The sequence below is a fragment of the Curcuma longa genome, chromosome 10 (genome assembly GCF_044706935.1).
Source record: "Curcuma longa cultivar G26 ecotype Majalengka, Jawa Barat chromosome 10, ITB_CL_G26_1.1, whole genome shotgun sequence".
NCBI lineage: Eukaryota > Viridiplantae > Streptophyta > Magnoliopsida > Zingiberales > Zingiberaceae > Curcuma > Curcuma longa.
The window spans coordinates 9,828,302-9,847,986 of NC_133870.1; the positions used below are offsets into that span (position 1 = coordinate 9,828,302).

At 36.4% G+C, this 19,685-nt stretch overlaps 2 protein-coding genes and 2 pseudogenes across 2 annotated transcripts; all 4 read right to left on the reverse strand.

Annotated features, from left to right (window-relative positions):
* Positions 1-54: 54 nt before the first annotated feature.
* On the reverse strand, positions 55-3,287 carry LOC141836459 (cytochrome b5-like). Its single transcript, XM_074723953.1, has 3 exons — positions 3,147-3,287; positions 382-448; positions 55-305 (listed from the first exon to the last, which is right to left on the reverse strand). The coding sequence occupies exons 1-3, from the start codon at positions 3,231-3,233 to the stop codon at positions 55-57; spliced, it is 405 nt and encodes a 134-aa protein (XP_074580054.1). The 5' UTR covers positions 3,234-3,287.
* A 2,355-nt stretch (positions 3,288-5,642) lies between these two features.
* Positions 5,643-7,361, reverse strand: LOC141836672 (elongation factor Tu, chloroplastic-like). Its single transcript, XM_074724180.1, has one exon. It carries the CDS (start codon positions 7,359-7,361, stop codon positions 5,886-5,888), a length of 1,476 nt encoding a protein of 491 aa, XP_074580281.1. The 3' UTR covers positions 5,643-5,885.
* Positions 7,362-8,543: 1,182 nt separating this feature from the next.
* Positions 8,544-11,038, reverse strand: LOC141836345 (GDSL esterase/lipase ACHE-like; annotated as a pseudogene).
* An 858-nt stretch (positions 11,039-11,896) lies between these two features.
* LOC141835619 (glutamate--tRNA ligase, chloroplastic/mitochondrial-like) lies at positions 11,897-19,574 on the reverse strand (annotated as a pseudogene).
* Between the last annotated feature and the right edge of the window lie 111 nt (positions 19,575-19,685).

Below are 19,685 nucleotides of genomic sequence, written 5' to 3' on the forward strand. Positions count from 1 at the left end.
GAGATCAGACAGAAATCTTTATTTCCAACTTGACTGAAAAATGACACACTACAGTTAAGCTGATTTTGTGTAGTATCTGATGCCGATAGCGAAACCCAAGATAAGAAGAGGAACTAAAACTTGGAGGATCTTGACAAAAGACTCAGATGTCTTGCCCGGGTTATAGTTTGGCTGTTTTGTAGGAGTGTGGACTACTTTCTTTGGGATTGTAGCAGCATCAATCTCCCCGACATAATATTCATCCATCATTGCCCTCGCAGAGGTGCTATGACCAACATCTTCAAAATCATGAGTTGCATCTTTCCCTGACCATAAATAGGATATCTCATCAGTAAACAATTCAAGTTGTATGGTATTGTGAATCATCCAAGGTAGATATACCGGTGGATAAGAGCAAAACCTCGTCTCCTCCAGGGTGTTCTTTTAAGAATTTGGTAACATCATAAACCTGGAAAACAAATGCATTAAGGGGTGAAAAAACCAATACTATAAGCAAATGTTGGAATATGATATTCCATCAAGAAGGCAAGAACTGACCACAATAGCAGTAAAACTAGTTAAATACTTATGCAGAAACTGCCAAGAGCAAAGTTGATAAATACTAGAAGCAAATGACACTATTGTTTGTAAACTATATAATATTTTCCTTTACTCACCGTACATGAAAATCATCAACCAAAGATTATTGTTTGTAGAAGATACAACAAACTCTCTAGACAAAAAATCCCTCATCTTAGTTTTCGCTAATTCTTCCACCTTATCACTCATCTAACATGACCTCCGCCAAGTAACTACCATAACAACCTCCTAGGAGACTATAAATCGTCATACTCCCCTATTTTCACCACCACCCTCAACAAGTAGGCCCAATCAAAATTAGTTCATTTATCTTACTTTTTTTTTTGGTTTGTGTCTCACTTAATCTCTAATTTAGTTTTGATATAAGTGGAATGAGTTTCTTTATGCAATTACTAACATTCTTAACATGATCAGATTTATTACCTACGAGTGAAAACTGAAGCAGTTAGATAGTTCACGTTACTAGACCACTTTTTATTAAAGAGATTGTCAACAATCAAAAGTCAAAGTATTCCCTCATAGAAAGATAAATTTTAATACAATCTGGTCCATGACTAGTGTGTATACTTGTGTACATAATATGGTACATCACAAACCTTTAGCTGAAGAATTTATAAATGTTTATCCAATGAAAGTATGATAATTAAAACAGCAGTTGTTAGAAATTGGGTGACCACGTATAGAAAGTTTAGGCAATTAGAAAATTGTCAAATTTATAGATTAACATCCCACTCAAAATCTAGTATGACAGTCTGAACATAATTAACAGCTTATCCAAATGTAAGTTGTCATGAAAGAACTAAATTTATGTTTTTATGGGCTAACAACAACTTAAACTAGCTAGTGAACTCTAGCATCAAAACCAAGTCCTATGCAGCAAGATACAATTAATGAGTTTTGTGAAATATTATGAATCTATGATAGCATATATAAACATAAAAAATCAAGGGAGAAAAGTTACTGATAACCAAAACAAAGGTATAAAGGATGATTTTCCAAATAATAACACAATAAGCAAAAAAATATAATCAACAGGCATTTTGAATGTGACAAATATATTTTGATAATTAGAAGTTTTGAATTGATTAGAGTAGAAGGTATAAATTTGAAAAGGATAGAGGGAGACTGAAAAAACCTTTAGCTGAAATGATAAAGCAATGTTTAATTGATTTAAATATTATTAGTGGCATGTCCTTGCATCTAATTGGAAAGATAAAATCCATGTAACTAAACCTGATATAGTGTGTGGAAACACAGCTTGTTGCTGCTGATGACAATAGTAGACATTTTAAACCACAAAAAAGCGGGTTATTATGCCTAATATCCTTGATATTGTGTAAGAGGTGCATCCAAGTTGAATTAGTTTTTTTACAAAGATAGCATAAATGTGAAAATTTTCTAACCAAATTCAAATTCAAATGAGCTTCTATTGAAATGACACCTTATTAGGAAACTTTAATTTCTGAGTTTTCAACATTTTAATAAATGTTTGCCAACATGCAATATTTATATTTCTTTTATCATCTTCTATATTCCAAATATCAATTTCTTAATTGGCATGAGCCAACAATTCAAGAAGAAAAGATCATGATCAAATTACTTGAATGACCTCAAGTGTTGCTTGGGTGTGATTATTATTAAGAATGTCTCTTAAGAATCACAAGGAAGGATCTTATTTCATCAAACTTAACAAATTAAACTGATATAAAAGGTCATCACAGTTTACCGTAACAAAAGAAATGGAAAAGACTTTTCTTTCCCAATTCTTTATGGTAGAAAAAAAAACTAAACTGTATTTGGTCTAGATTATGATCACCAATAAATAATAAAATGAGAGAAATAAGTTAAGATGGTATGGACATCTTTATTAGGTAATGTAATAAAAAAAAATGAAAGAGACAGAACCTTGACAAAATGAAAAAGAATAAACTAACAAGAGGAAACATCTCCAGTTTAGAAACATGGCAACATTCAATCAAGCTAACAAGGAAATAAAAACTTCAGAAGTTTCACATAATGCATAATCTTTTAGATGGAAGAACTTTATGCTTCTTGCCAGTTAGCTCTCCAAGTCTCTCCCCCTTCTTTAAATATCTCCTAAATTACTCTTCAATTACCCCCAACCATTTTTTTGTTCACTTTCTACTTATTATACCTCGAACTTGAATCAATTGAATTTATCTAATTATCAGTCTTCATAGTTTATTTTAAAGTAAACTCACACATCTATGATCTATCTTAGGAATACGTAGGCAATAGTCTAGACTAAAACCAACATTTTTTCCTGCCATATCATCTTACATAGCTATCTACTCTGCTGTGCACCATTCACACGATCTAAATTCTCCAAAGAAGCATGTGTATATTAATCTATAGCCTAAAAGACAATGAAAGTGCTACGCTTGCACATCTCGTAGATTTTGTAGGAAAAGTTCATCCACTGACAAAATCCAAAGAGTCGGCATAACAAATGGTTCTTTTTGAATAAAAAAAATAGAAGATCCCCTGAAAACAGAAAGACGACTAGATTGATCAACGGAATCCGGCAAGACAAAACGAGCACAGACCTTGCCGCAGATGACGAGCCAACAGTCCTTGGAGGAGTTGTGCGTGGAGACCTCGGCTAGGGTGTAGACCTTCGCGTCGCCGGCCATCTCCTCCTACCGCTCTCGTTCTCTCCCAACCTCGCCGAGAAAATTGGAATCGACAGACCGACGGAAGGGCAAACGGGACGAGGAAGAGCGTCGTGAAGAGTCGCCGCCTGAGTGTAACCAATTTATAGAGAAATTAAAAATTCAAATTGGAAATAAATCAACACCAGTGTATTTTTCTTCCTAAAAATAAAAATAAAAAATTTAAATTGCTTTTATTTTCGTCCCATTAAAAAATCTATAAAAAAAAGCATATCGTAAATAATTTTCCTTTATTTACTTGAAACCGGCATTGTTATGGAACATGTTTCTTTGATAAATTTAAGCATTATTCCGAATGACAAAAATATTAATTTCAAAAAAAAAAATATTTAGAATATTTTAAGTAATTAGAAAAATAGGAAAGCAATTAGTTATACAAATCTCAAAATGAGAAGATAAATTTAAAAGTTTGTGATATTTTATTAATTAATATAAATAGCCGAGAGACTAAATATTAGAGAAATAAATGTGTAATATTATAAAAGTGGCTTATGTAGCAGAAAGGCTAAATTAACATTAATGTGTGTGTGTGTATAATCTAAATTAATAGCATTTATGGAAGATTTTCAACTTTTTTTTATGTTCCTTTTTTTTTTTTTTACTTCCCTCATTTCAATTTCTTTCAAAAAAGAAAATTAATATATGTTCACGAGAAAATTAACAATAATTAAAGAGATACTAAAAATATTTTTGAAAAAGTTGACCCAAAAATATTGTTTTTAAAAAATATCAGATTGGTAGGCTAAAAGTTCATTTCATTTAATTGATTTTTTATTCCTTCTTTTTTTTGTCACTTATGACCAACAATCATCTTCCTTGTAAAATCTAATTTTTAAATAATCAACTTGTGCATTTAAAAAAAAAGAAAATATCATTAAAACAGTGCCTCCGTCTTAAAAAAATAAAAGAATACTTTAGATAGAAAATTATAAATAAAATATTTTTTAATATATTTTTTTAAATGAAATGTTCTTGAGAATTGAAAAGAACGACTTTACTTCCATTATCAATTTAATATGATTTGGCGTGATTTTACACCCTAACACTTTATGTAAACTTTATATAAATAATCTCACAATATGCATCATGGATTTCTCATTCAATATTGATAGAAGAAAAGGAAAAACTTCAACTCTAAATATTATCTTTGTGTCTAAATAACTTTAAGAGAAGAAAATGCCTTTCTTTTATAACTTTAAGTATTATCAGGGGTTGACCCTGTTACAAACCCAATTATTACAAACCCAAATTGTTGCAAAAGACCAAATTGTTATCTAACAAAACTAAGACCTAATTCAGTCAGGATCTTTTGCCTGAATCAAGAGATAATAGAAATATAATAAGGCATATATGTACATTGGCTATCTAACAAAATTAAGACCTAACTGTTATTGTGTAGTTATTATGGTTATGGAGACCTAGTAATTTCAGCAAAGCATTGGATCACCCAACAGAACTCATCTTTGACATGTTTATTGAAGCACATAGAAGATAAAAAGTGTGGCAGATAACTGGATAGAATAATGCAAGTACAAAATCATATTCGTCCATGAGGTTCATGTAATAATGGGGAAAAGAACTAGAATAAAAAAAAAATCATTGATAAAGAAGTTATATGACTAGTCATCAGAAGATTATATGAGAAGTGATTACTAATTCTACTACTGTTGCTATCAAGATGCAATTGAACCATATTATATATAATAAGTCATCAATCCAATTATTTCAGATGAGCTAGATGGAATTTCTTCCTTCCCTGCCTGTAAATGTAAAGGTTTATGAAACTCTCAAGTACTTTGGGTGCAGGCAAATCTCTATACAAGTACTGTTCAGAATAAGATCTACTAGCTACCAATGCCCACCAATACTCTATTCTCAGTGAATGATGTTTATCATCATGAATAGACTGATAACCTCACCCTTTTATCATGAAAGTATTGGCAATTTCTGATGGATCAGTAAGTGCACAATATGACAAATATCAAGTGGATAAACTTCCATTTGCAAATATGACAATTAGGAAAATTGTAAGTACTGTTATGGATACACTTCCTATACTACCAAAGGACAAACTTTCTCAGTAGGTAGCAAAAAAGAGAAGTTCAAGAAAATTTGAAGTAATCTCCTGAGTCATAGATTCCCTATGAGAAACTAAACAAGAATTAACTGTCAGTCAGCAAGTAATATAGCAAAAAGCGATTAAAACTCCCGAGTCATAGGTTCCCTATGAAAAACTAATCAAGAATAAACTGTCAGCCAGCAAGTAAATTCTGTCCCCTAGGCAAACATCAACTAGAATAAATTTGAAAACTAAATCAGCCAGGCATTGCACAGTAATACTTATACAATCTAAGCACAAGTAAAATTAAATTGCAATATAAGTTTATTGAGAGAGCCACTTGAATACAGAGACAGATCAATGCAGTTAAAAATAAGACTTGCAAACGAAACAGAAAGAGCAGAATCTCAGGCAATGCATAGTCAAGGTTTTCTTGGATGGCAACCTAAACTTGTATTTGATCTAAATTTTGCAAGAGTTACTATGTAAAAAGTAACAATCCATGGACAGCTCCTGCAACCAAAAGAAAACCAAATAATTCTTACATTCATAATTTACTCAATAATTGACTGGATGACGCCGGCACCGACGGTCTTTCCACCCTCCCTGATAGCGAACCGCATGCCCTGTTCACATGCCACCGGCACGATGAGTTCAACCTCCATCTTGACACGGTCTCCGGGCATCACCATCTTTGCTTCCTCATCCTTGTCGTTCTTAATGGTTGTGACCTTGCCTGTGACGTCGGTGGTCCTCATGTAGAACTGCGGTCTGTACCCTGAAAAGAAGGGCGAGTGCCTCCCACCCTCTTCTTTCTTGAGGATGTAGACAATGGCGGAAAATTTAGTGTGGGGAGTGATCGTGCCAGGCTTGGCGAGCACCATTCCTCGCTGGATGTCTGCCTTCTGGATACCACGGAGAAGTAACCCGACATTGTCTCCAGCCATCGCATCGTCAAGAGTCTTTTGGAACATCTCGACGCCTGTAACCGTGGTGGTCCGCGTCTCACGAAGGCCAACAATCTCGACAGTGTCGCCAACCTTTACCGTGCCACGCTCAATTCGGCCAGTGGCGACAGTCCCGCGGCCAGTAATGGAGAATACATCTTCTATGGCGAGGAGGAACGGGAGGTCGGTCTGTCGCTGCGGAATGGGGATGTAGCTGTCCACAGCGTCCATGAGTTCAAAGATCTTGTCGACCCAGTTGTTCTCGCCGCGCTTGATATTGGGGTTGGCCATGAGGGCCTCGAGAGCAAGGAGGGCGGAGCCGGAGATGATGGGAATGTCATCGCCCGGGAACTCATAGGAGGAAAGGAGCTCGCGTACCTCGAGCTCCACGAGCTGGAGCAGCTCCTCGTCATCCACCTGATCCTGCTTGTTGAGGAAGACCACCATGTTGGGCACGCCGACCTGCTTAGCCAAGAGGATGTGCTCCTTGGTCTGGGGCATGGGGCCATCAGCGCCGGAAACGACAAGGATGGCACCGTCCATCTGCGCCGCGCCGGTGATCATGTTCTTGACGTAATCAGCGTGGCCAGGGCAGTCGACGTGGGCGTAGTGGCGGGAGTCGGTCTCATACTCCACGGTGGCGGTGTTAATTGTAATACCGCGGGCGCGCTCCTCGGGGGCGGCGTCGATCTCGTCGTACTTCTTGGGGGCGGATCCTCCGACGGCGGCGAGGGCCATCGTGAGGGCGGCGGTGAGGGTGGTCTTGCCGTGGTCGACGTGCCCGATAGTACCGATGTTGACATGAGGCTTGGTGCGCTCATACTTACCGCGAGCGGCACGGACTACGAGGCGGCCGGCACGGCGGCGGAGGCCGAGGCGCGAGTCAGCGGCGCAGCTGAGGCTGGAGGCGGAGAAGGAAGAAGAAGAGGCGAAGAATCTGGCGAGCGATGGGGAGATGCAGGGGGATCTGGGCTTGGGGTAGTAAGAGGAAGAAGAGGAGGAGGAGGAGGAGGAGGTGGTGGTGGTGGTGGTGGTGGGCAGCAGAGCCTTGTGGGCGCCAACAATGGCGGAGATGGAAGCCATGGTGGAAGATGGAAGCCGAAGGTTTGGCGACGAGATCGCGACTTGTAACGGGTAACCGACACGTAACGTCAGTGTTACAGGAGGGAATTTGAATGGTGGTGGGACTTGGGGGAAAATTGAAGCCAAAAGAAGGATGTTATGGTCGCGAGGAATGGACTGAGTGAGAGACTTAAGATTCAACGTTCCATTGGACCCGACTCTCATGTCGGTCCTTAGCCACCGACTCAATGCCCGAGGTAGCCCTCGATTCGTGACCCCCAAGTCGCAAGTCCCTTTCATTATCGAACTCGGCTAGACTCTGGAGTGCAGATCCATCACCTCTCAAGTATCTGAATCCTAGTCCCGAGCCGAACCCCTAACTGCATCCTCTTGCAGACTGACTCCTCCTACAAACTCAAGGCATCTTAGTCAGCTCGGTTGCATCGCCCTTATTTAGACTCGACTAGGGCTCAAATCAAATAACCTTGACTTTCGATGTCTTGCTTCATTACTCTTCCCATCATTTCCTCTGATAGCACCATATCCCCTAATCATGGTCCCCGTTCTGACATCCACGTGTAAAATGATACTTCAATCGTATGTCAACGATGGGACTGTCGTTCTGATCATTCCATTCCTTCTGACAAGATCATTATCAATGATGAGACGCCTTCCTTAATTAAGATGTGACATGACACCCGTTTCATACATATAAGGTTCATCCTTCTCTTAAGATGGGACATAACACCCATTTCACAAGGAGGTACACACATAGATACACTAAACCCCTTCTTCCTTTGCTCTCCGAGTTCTTCTACTTTTCTACTTCTTCATACTTAAATATCGAAATGGTCGTGCAAGGACACCCCTTACCTCCTTCTCACGGTTGTTATTTTCGCAAGAGTAGCTAGCTTCGTGACCTCCCTTCCTTCAACCTGATCTGTCCCAGCAACGTGTCTTGAAACTGATCTCAATATGAACAAAGAAAATCGTGGCCAATTCATCGTCCTCAGAAACAATTATTCCAAGTACCGATCACAAATTTTATCCTCCAATAAAGTAGATTTTTGCATTATAATTGTATCGATCAAACTTCTTGCGAGTTTATGACTGTGACAATTACTGATGACAAACAAATCTTTGAAAAAGTAATCTAAATTGTTGCCGATTCAATCTTTGACAACACAATCGATCTTCAATGATGCCTGCCTTCCTCGGTGAGCTTCTCACCTTCTGCAAGCCATGGCGACTGGAATTGGTGGGTCTGAAAAGGCACCATCCACAATGCGATCAAACACCCATTTGTTAGCGGCCTGTAGTGATATCCATCCCAACATATCCTCTTCGAAGGATCCTCGCATGTGTCTGAGATGATAACCTTGGTGTCGTTGACTGTCATCGTAGCTCCGCAACTGTACCGAGCATCGAAATTGTACTTCCCTCCGTGCCCGCAGCAAGCCACAAAAGGTTGTTCAAACCCTGCAATTCATTGCATTCAACACAGACATTTACAAGCCCACACTAGTCATGTAATTCGGGAATTGGCCAGGCAACTCACCGAGCTTTTCCGCTTGGCTTATGAGCGAATACTTGACGGTGTAGACGTCGACATAGGTGAACACAGCACAAGGAAATGTCTTTCTGAGTTGCACTACAGTTTCCTTAAGCTCGGCATTGAATAGTTGAGCCACTTCATTGAATGGAGCTCCACAACCAATTGGGTCTACGTCGGGTTCGTATCGAGCTAGAACATAAGGCAGGCAGCCAACTGGTCCTGTATTATGGATCCAAAAGTATCTCCCACCCAGTTCATAAACTCTCTGCACCAGCTCAATTCCAAGGTATCATCAGTATCCAGAGTCGACACTATGAAGTATGCAGTTCTAAAGTTATTCTTTCCTCGTACCTTGATAGCATCAGTAAATTTGTCCAGGATAACAGGGATGGTTCCTTTAACTTGCTCAGTCGTCATGTTGCTGACATAGCCGGAAGTGAGGTCATTTTGGCCAATGTCGAACGTATACAAAGCCTCAGCGAAGAATTCTTCTGGAGGTAACAAATCTTTGTAGATGGCTCCTTCACAAAACAAATTAAGCTAAAATTACCCAGAAGTTCTAAAACAAGGTTCAGGTTCAGCATAAATTTTGTGTTCGAGTTCTTCGATAAAAAAAAGCATACAGACATCTAGTACTTGCCTTTAGAGTAAGCTATTTGGGATCTAGTTTTGAACTGTCAAACTGGCGGGACTGCACATCCAAAGAGAAGGGGCTGTAGCCAGTTTGGAAGAAAGTCGTGTTCTGTCTTAGGATCGTCGATCCCGCTGTGGCAAAATTGGCACCGCGGTAGAAATTTGTCCCCATCGAATCAAGATATGCACCAATAAAAGGAAGCCCAAGTTCCTGAGCTGAAAATTCAAATATGAATTATCGAATCAAGATATGCACTTATAAACTGTGTTCCCACAGTATCGTAACACTTCCAATTTTCTAAGGCACTGTGTTATTCAAACAAGATAAAGACACATGCTACACTCCTACATGTATAACACAATACTTGAGGAGATGACGATATAATTTAAAAAGATAATCATATCAGTTCAGATGGTTTGCCTGATGGAGACAAAGGAATTTCATGTCTTATCGACTTTCTTTCACATCCACCTATTTGATGTATTCCTTCCAATCTTTCTCAGTCATTACTTCTTGTTTAAGGCAACAGGATACATTCTGATAGCCTAAGATGATAGAGCAAAAAGACATACATAAAGCATGGACTAGGGACAAAGTGGAATCAAAGACATCCATAAAGCATGAGAGTTGAATCAATGGATTAAGTTGAGCAATCCTTGCACGATAAAGTATTGCTCCATGGGGCCAAACTCTGTCAGTGTGCAAAACAATTCACATGATGCCAACAAATTCAGCATTTGGTATGCAAAAGAAGGCCAATAATTGAACTCCAAGGACAAACCACTACCCACATTTCTTTTGAATCACATGCCCTCTTAACCACCATACCGAACAATATAATGAGATCTATCTAATCCTCCAATTTCGTCGTCAGTTGACTTTAGACAGACTAATTTTCCCTATGGACAATATCTTCAAAATGGTCGTTTTCCTTCCCTAAATCTCCGCCATTAACACAGTAGCCAGCCAAAGACTCCATTGAAAAACGTGTTAAACTAACCAATAGCACAGTAAGATAAAGAAAGACAGTAATTCTAGCAGACGAGGAAGTAGGATTTTTGGATCATGGTAGCCCTAATAAAAGCTTACCACTTACCATGCTGTGGGAGCAGACAACATGATGTACGAGCTTACTTAGTCAATACGCTCTCTCTTAGGGTTTTGGAACTAGGGTTACGCAACCAAATCGTTAAGGGAGCAGGGAAGATCCGGATTGTGGTAGACAGGCACATGCGGTAAATGCTATGCTCACCGATGAAGTCGATGACAAGGCGGCCGTCGCAGTATCTCCCAGCTGGAGCGCCGAAGAAGGTCTCCCCGTTGGGCGCGGAGACGGTGGAGAAGGCAGCCGACATGCCGCCGGTGTCGGAGTTGGAGTCGCCGAAGTTGAAGATGGCCGGGAATGAGCAGGGCAAGGAGGAGGAGTAGGAGGCGGCGGAGATGGAGGATAGTGAGAGTGAGGTGAGGGCGAGAAGTAACGGAAGAAGGGAGGGAGCAGCCATGGAGATCGGAGAATGGAGCAAAATTAAAAATAATTTAAGAATCAACATGTACTGGAGACTTTCTCAAAAATATTAAAAGAGTATTTCATATTTCAAAAATAACTTGTGCAATTTTGACTAAAGCTGTCCGAAATAATTTTGATCAACTACTTTATATTATAAAAATTTTAATCACAATTATTTCATTTGTGATAGTTTTAATCAAAAATTGTTCGAATTATAAAATTATAGTAATGTTTATAGCTCTAATAATATTTAATCAATTTTAATTAAATTAGACCACTTTTAATTAAATTTGAGCAATTTGAGATAGTTTTAACATCATTAATTAGTCGTTTTGAATGTACTAAAGCGATTTCAGTTACAATATTTTTAAAATATGGAGGGTTTTTTTTATATTTATTTTCAAAAAGGAGACCATAGTAATGAAAATAAAGAAATCTTTTAATATATTTTTTTCCCAAGAATCTTAATAACTCATCTGAAAATTCAAGTAAAATGGTCAAAATATAATTCTCAACCATTCAAACTTCTATTACTAATTTAATTATATATATATAATATAAGTATCCAATTCGTAAGATTCCACTAATTCTGAAAATGATTGACCCCACAAAAATTTTTTATTGATCATCAAAATAAATTTGAAAGTACATATAACTCTGTATCTACCAATTAATATCTTAGAATTTTCATCTTACCGGAGAAATAATATCATATAGTGTAACAATAACTAAGATTCAAACCGTGAATGTTTAGATAAATCACTGAACACCTTGCTGTTGCATCATTGTCTAGAGGCAACTTGAATTAAGAGATTGGCTTAGGAAGATACACTGGTAGGAGATTCCAATGACTGCACTTCCTACTCCATTGAGTCACGCTCCACCTCCTTCAGCATCTTCAACCTCTCTTCAGTAAAAGGTAGAATCCGCCACCCCAACGACCTCGCACGATCGATCTCACGATCATCTGTCATCTTCAACCTCTCGTTCAGTGCCTGCTTGCTCCACAATTGCCTGCTTTATGTATCAGAATCGCGCTTCCTCCCCTGTCAGATCGTGTAGTTTTCCGGCAAGCAACACCCGAATAGGCATAAAGAGATTGTAAATGCCATTCAAAAGAGAGAGGAGATCATGAGAGATGCTTTGAGTTTATATTACCTTAACTTTGTTCCATCAAAGATCGAACCACTTCGATTGACATGAGCAATGGAGACTTTCCCCAACTACAAAGTTACCAGAGTTTGTAAATGAACAAGCCGCCGGCAACAACCGAATTCTTAATCCAAGCATGACAACAGGATATGCAAACAAGAAAAGAGCATCACTTACTGAGCTGATTGATGATGAAGAATTCATTTACTGTCCCGACGTAGTTCACCATTGCCTGAGGCAAATAACCCATCTCTCTAAACTGTACAATATGTAAGCTTGAGTTGGAACAGTTAAGAGCTAGATATCTGCCCTACAGATGTTGCACCATGGTGCTTCGGTAATTTACTTCTATCTGGGACTAGAATTAAGGAAACATGCGCTAAAGAAGGCGTTGAAAATCCAAGTGCCTGCAAAAGATAACGATGCCCAAGTGACTATTTAACCAATCGATGAGAGAATGTCAAAAGAGTTAAGTGCTCAAAACTTACTTTGTATGTAAGTGCTTGTTGCAAGGTATTTGGTAAATGTTCCTCAGCTCTGGTGTATGATAAAAGAATGTAAGAGGTTCCAGAGGAAGAATTCTTTACATGTATAACGAGTTGAGATTTGGGGGAAGTTTGTTTCATGAATCAACCATGACACAGAAATTGTATACATGCTGTCCATTGTTCCTTATAATCCCAAAATCACCAAGTGTGTTTAGGCACCGACTGACCTTCACAAAACTATGAAATCAATTAACAGCCATCATACATGGAAGTATAGAACATTGCAAGGATATGATGCTTCAGAGTAATCTGAAAAGAAAATCATCTCTTATGAGAGTGTTAATATATAGCTTACTTCCCCATGGATAAGATCCGGGATGTTCAGGGTTCCTTCTTTAGGTACACGGAAGCGGTATGTGTATCGTATACGGGTGGAAGTTGCAATCTTTTTTGCTATTTCCTTCATTTGTTCAAGTTCCTGCAACGATATCATTTCTAATCAGGAGAAGCTAACCTTTCGACAAATTGAGTTTGATAGAACCACATATTCTGATTTCTACCTCTAGCTAGTATTTCAGCAAAACCATCACAATGAAACAAGGAAGTGAGAACAAATTTGCCAATATAGCTCCAATATATTTATAGATGAAAAGACAGACACATAGCTCCTCTAGGTATAACCAATGTCTTGGTTAGAAATTAAAAGAACTGCAGAAAGATTCTAGTTAATTGCCTTGCTTAAATTACAAGAAGAAAATCAACATAAGTAAAGGAAAGTCTGTCAAACACATTAATTTACTTGCAGCATTTTTTTGGTACGCGAGTTGCAAGGTTTCAAAGAGTGTATGCAAGTGAACTACATTCGGATTATGACATGATGCATGTGCATTGTCTGGCCCAAACATGGATACAACAATGACAACTTGACATGCATAATGGTTACAAATAGTATCCTAATTTTCAACAGTAGCCATTGAAAAAATAAAAACAAACAGTGCTTAAAAAAAATTTACTTTTAAATTACAGAATTTAATTCCGTTACAACTATCATACGAACTGATAAGCTAGCTTAGTATAGATTGAGCAAACTGGAAATTCAGGCAATAGAGTCTACAAATGCATGTGTATGCTAGCATATGAGATGCGATGAAGCACGTCTGTTTATGCGGATGCAATAACAATTTTCTAATATTGTGGCATGCCATGTTGCAATATAAGTTTGTACCTACTTTTGAACTGAATTTCTGCTAAATTAAACATCATATAGCTGAGTCACTCCAGGATAAATCCAACTACTGAAACTGAAAGGAGACTGGGTTCCCATTGAGTTATAAGAATTTTAGCACGTTGTACATTTTGTCTTTTACTTGGACAGAACTGAGAAAGGAAAAAAAAAAACCATTAGGTTCTCTTGTTTACATGAAAGGAGATAGAGGAGGAAAATAATTAATCCCGTCCAATTCTTCTAAATTGGTTGAAATGGAGGGGAACAATGTCTAAACATCTAATAAACACAAATAAGTAACTAAAATTATTTCTTTATTAGTAAACAAGAAAACACAATGTTAGTTTTTCATAGTTAAAATACAGTTAATGTCCTAGATCTAGAAATTGTAGTAGACTAAACATGTTTAAAAGTTTCTATTTTAAGGTCAAATGGTTGTTGGTTCCAACTATATATTGGTTGGAACTAATCTTTTTATAGAAGGCATTAACACATGATACCTACTAAAAGAAGGTGTCCGGGCCCAACAGAATCCACAAAGGTGAAAATTGATGATTCTGCCAGTGATGATAATACCCAAGGATTGCTGATGTCTGAAACTTATTGTCCAGAAGTCGGACTCCGACCGTAGCTTCTAACAACGCTCATAATTCTGACCTTAATATTTATGGATTAGCTGAGATTATTAACAATTATCTGAAAACTGTAGATAAATCATAATGGTTTACATCACATCTGGCCTAAGAATTGCTATGGCCCAATGTCATAATGCTACCAAAAGAATATGCACCCAAATCTCCGACCCATGAAAGCATCCAAGTGCCACTTGCAAGTTGTAATTATGTGGAATCTCTATCAAATCAATCAGAACACAGCAATGTGGTATCCCGACATTTTGACCATATCCAAAGTAGCAGTTTTATTCAAAACCACTACACCATGCAAATCGCATTAAGGTAGGAATAATATTACATAAAATAATTTCCTAGAGTCCGGAAAGTACAATAATGATGTGATATCCCAATGTTCTTATATCATCCCTATACATGATAGTATTTTTTTTCCACGTCTTTTATTAGATCATTCTTATATCATATCATTCATATATATATATATATATATATAACCAAGGTTTAAATTTTTTAGCTATGCCGAAGTTTTAATTTATGACCAGAATGATATGGTTTCAGTATCATATCGTGTCGTGCCAATACAGTTTCGATACATTTAAAATATAAAATATATTAATTAAAAATATTTTTATTAATATTTTATAGGTATAGATGCTTATTATTGAGTTATATTTGAAATATTGAATGTTGAGTTTAAGTTTTGATAATATCTCATGAAATATTTAAGGCTTATTGAGTAAAAATCAATTTAGGTTAACCGAACTCCACCAACTAAATATGGCATGATCAAATAGGTTTAAACTAGATTTAATTTAGATTTGTTTTGGTCAGTTTAAAATTAAATCAATTTTATATTTTATAAAATTAGAAATTATATTATATATATATATTTATCTTTCTCAATAATCTGTTTCCTACCTCTTTAAAAGTTTTTTTTGTCTATGTTTATCTTGTGCACGAATAAAGAAGGAAAAAAGATAATCATTTTAATTATTTTTTCCCTTTATTTAGCTTGTGAAGAAATAAGGAGAGAAAAAAATTAACCATCCTTAAGAGATATTTTTTTCTCTTTGTTTACCTTTTTGTATGTGATGAAGGGGGAAAAAAACTAATGAATGCAAGAGTAAAAAAGTTAATAAGGAAAAAAAATTAAGAAGAAGGAAAAATTAATAGGAGAAAGGAATTACCCATTAAAAATAAACAATTTAACCTAAAATTTAAAAATAAACAAAACTTTTTTAAAAGATTAAAAAGATCGTGTTGTTGCCACAAGGAGGTTGCTGCATGATTGTGGTAACCTCTACAACCCAGCGAAGGTCACCGCAAGGTTGCAGCAACTCGTGGCGGCCTCTTCACTGCGAGGCCGCTATGAGTCGTGGTGGCCTCATAGGATTGATACCGATGTCGGTCAGTAGGCGGAATAGTAAATTTTGTCCGTGTCGACTAGCACGGCACAAAATTTAATTCCTTGTATATAACATAACGAAACAAATGAAAAAATAGAAAAACAAAATGAACAAAACATGGCTAATTCAAGTTGTTTCACATGATATTCAATAAATAAATTCTGTTGACTTGTAAAGTAGAGGAGCAAATAGTCTGTCTAGCTTCAATTTACAAATGTATGAGGTAAAAGAAATGCAATATTTGTCAAATCAATGAAAGTTTTATTTAAAAGATATTATCCACTAGCAGTTTATTTGTATATATTGTCTGATAAAGTGTAGTTATTTTACCTCTGAAAGAAACAAAGTCATTAAAGCATTCGGTTAACCTCATAGATATGCAAATATTAAAGCAATCAATACCGGGTGAAGAAATAAAGTTCCATTTATGACCATTTGGTAAGTACCTTGTCAGAACAAAAACACCTATAAACAGTGCTAGAGTCCAATAACTTCTCAGCATATTCTTTGTACATGGAATTACATTCTGATTGTCAATAAGGGCCTATTCTCCACCCACACCAAGCCATGCAAGATTACAAAATGTTAAGAGCATCTAAAGAATGTAAGGAAAAGATTTACAGGTATGCAGCATCTCACACAATGGCAAGGAGATTAAGGTCTCAAAGGTGACAATAAGTTGAAGTTTCCATTAAATCTTTTGTTTAGTGTTGTTTGCTGTACAGAACCATCTTTTAATTGGAAAAGATTTAATAAATTTATATGAAATCAACTGAAAAAAAAAAACTTCAAGAGGATCTATGTAGATATCAACATAAGCAAGATAACCGTGAGTGCTTGTATGTGAGTGCACACCACACACTTGAAAGAAGGAAAGTAGAAAAGCGGGATCACTACAATTATAAGTGAAACCTATGAATCTGAGGATCTAACATATGCAGTACTTTGGAAGTGTAGATCGAACGGAAATATTTTGTGGCAAATATTGGTGCATTTGGTATTTAAAGAATAATGGGTTGCCTCAAAAATGGATAGCAAAGTCTATTGGATTGTCAAATAAAGGGAAAAAAAAACTGTGACATATGGACATAAGACAGATTGGTGACATGTTTTGCACTCCATTAACTGGACTAGTTTCTTTTGTTTTTTTTTTTTTTTTTGATCTTGCTATGATCAATTAACAAAAGGAAAAAAAGGTGAAATAAGGGAAAATAATGAACAAAAAGTCACTTCAATCAATGAAAGGGTCCAAAAATATGAGCTTGCTCACCTTCATCCCAATCAAGGACAGGCCAAGATAAAACATTCAACATCGCTTCTTCTGACTTCCTGGTAGATCTTTCTAAGTCAGTATCCTCAACTCGCAGAACAAATTTCCGTCCTCGAGACCTATAAGGGATTTGATCAAGCAATGTTGAAAGGAACAAAAATAAGCTAAAACAAAACATTTGAAAAATCAACAAAGTATCGCTACAATAAAAGAAAAACATTTGGCATTGCACTGTAATAAAAGTGGACCTCGTACTGTAGTCATACAAAAACTCAATAATGGCGCAACATATGCATCGATTTCACTACATAAAATTATATCTAACTTCTTTCTGATGCCTTCTTAGTCTTAGATTTGTTACATTAGCTCTTGAACAGCCACCACCGAACTTGAATGGTTCAACAGATCTCCAGAAGCTGATGGTCAAAAGCACAGTGCAGTAGCTTTGCCACAAGTCTACTAAAACTTTAATCTTTGAAGTGATAATGTAACTTGCACTTACAATTACAACCAAAGAAAAAAAATAAAGTTCCCAAATTTTCATATCGTAGTAAGGGAATGAAGCATCCAAACCCTAAATTCTTATTCTTTACGAAAGTTTATATAATCAATTCAACCATTTTCTATCTTTTGAGAATTTCAATGACTAATATAAACACTGTAAATGCATTATAAAACATACGGCTGACCCAAAAAAAAACCTAATTGGCGAGAACAACAAGGACATGGAGAACAAGGGAACGTACCTGGCAAACAAGTAGTAAAAGAGCGCCGCCCTTGCTCCTCCGACGTGCACCTCTCCTCCAGAGGGGGGCGGTAACGGCGGAAGCAGAGACGGAGAGATTCCTCAGCCGTATTGAAAGGCTGAGGATGAATGAAGGACGGAGCTCGCCATTTCCCTAGATTGCTGTCGCCGATCCTTCATGAATCGCCGTCGTGCGGCTGCGCCGGAGGTCGCTCTCCGTTCGGGTTCTTCTCGTTCATCTACAGGTCGTAGCCAGGTCCCACGGAATCTATGGATTGAGAACGGACGGTCGAGATTAATTACTATTTTTTCAAAAGAAAAAATGTTTTGGGTGTAGCAATTGTTGTTATATTTTTCTTAAAAGGTATAAATGATTTTTCTTTTTTAATACAAATTTAAATATAAAGGTGGCAATTGTTTTTAAATATTTTTATATTTTTTAAATGCTCTTTTGACCGTAACATAAAAAAAAGAGGCGCCTTTTGTGCCCATTTTAAAAATAAATTATTTAATATAAATTCGTAACTACTGAAGCTTGGAGTTTGCGTTTGTTCTGGGCGACGAGGCATCAGTCACGTGCCTTTTAATTTCTTCATCGATAATTCCAACTTTTTTTAACGTTTCTTACTTTTTATATTTGATTTACCCGAGTCACGCGTACCCACAAGCGCACCGCCTCCCCTTTTATTTATATTTCTCGGAAATTTAAACGCAAGTATTAAATGATCCTAATTTCAAGCTGATTTTTCATAACGCGGTCAATTTTTTATTCGCTGCATGTTTTTCAAACTGAGATTTTTCTGATGGACAATTTTTTTTTTTTGGCAAAAGTTAAAAGAATTTTTTTTTTCAAAATCATCGAAGAAGAAGAAGGGTCTCAGTTTAATTTTTTTATTAAAAAATATCTCATGTCATATTTCAATCTTATTATCTCTTATTGAAGTTTTAAATTGATCATATATCTTATAGTAATTATAATTTCATAGATACATTATGTGAATTTAATTTTATTTACTTATCATTTATATTATAGTAGCTATGAAATCATAATTGATACAATTATTATAGCAGTTATGATTTTATAATTGTTACAATATGATTTTAACTTTTCACCTAACATTCATATTATAACAACTATAAAATTATAATTACTACAATAGCAATTACGATTTCGTAGTTGCTTTAACGCATCTAACCGATTATGAATTTAAATGGAAGATAATAGTACTAAATAGTACTCAAGAGCAGTTTAGTAATTATACACAGTTGAATAATGAGATGAGACGTTCTTTTAATAAAAAAATTTAAAATGAGATGTCAAAAATAAAATTTTCTTGATTTTCCCTTTCAATTTGTTGATCCTTCACTATCAATCCATCAATATTCGAATGAATAACAATTAAAGCATAAAGAGAATAATAAAAAATTATTATTTTTTGCACCTCTAACTCTTTAGTTTTCACTTACATGTGTTTGCTATTATTCTTTGTTATCAGCTCGAATGCTTGCGATAATTAGAACATCATAAATTTATCATCTCGTCAACTCTAATTGTCACATCATGTCGATTGAGATCAAATAATGGGTCGACTCTTGAGGACTATAGATAAATTACCACATATAGATTGGATAAAAGTTTAGTCATCTTTAGTCAAGCACTTACTTTCCGAATTGGTAATTAATCGAGTCAACAAGTATTCGGATCGCCTCAATACCCTACAAATTATGAAT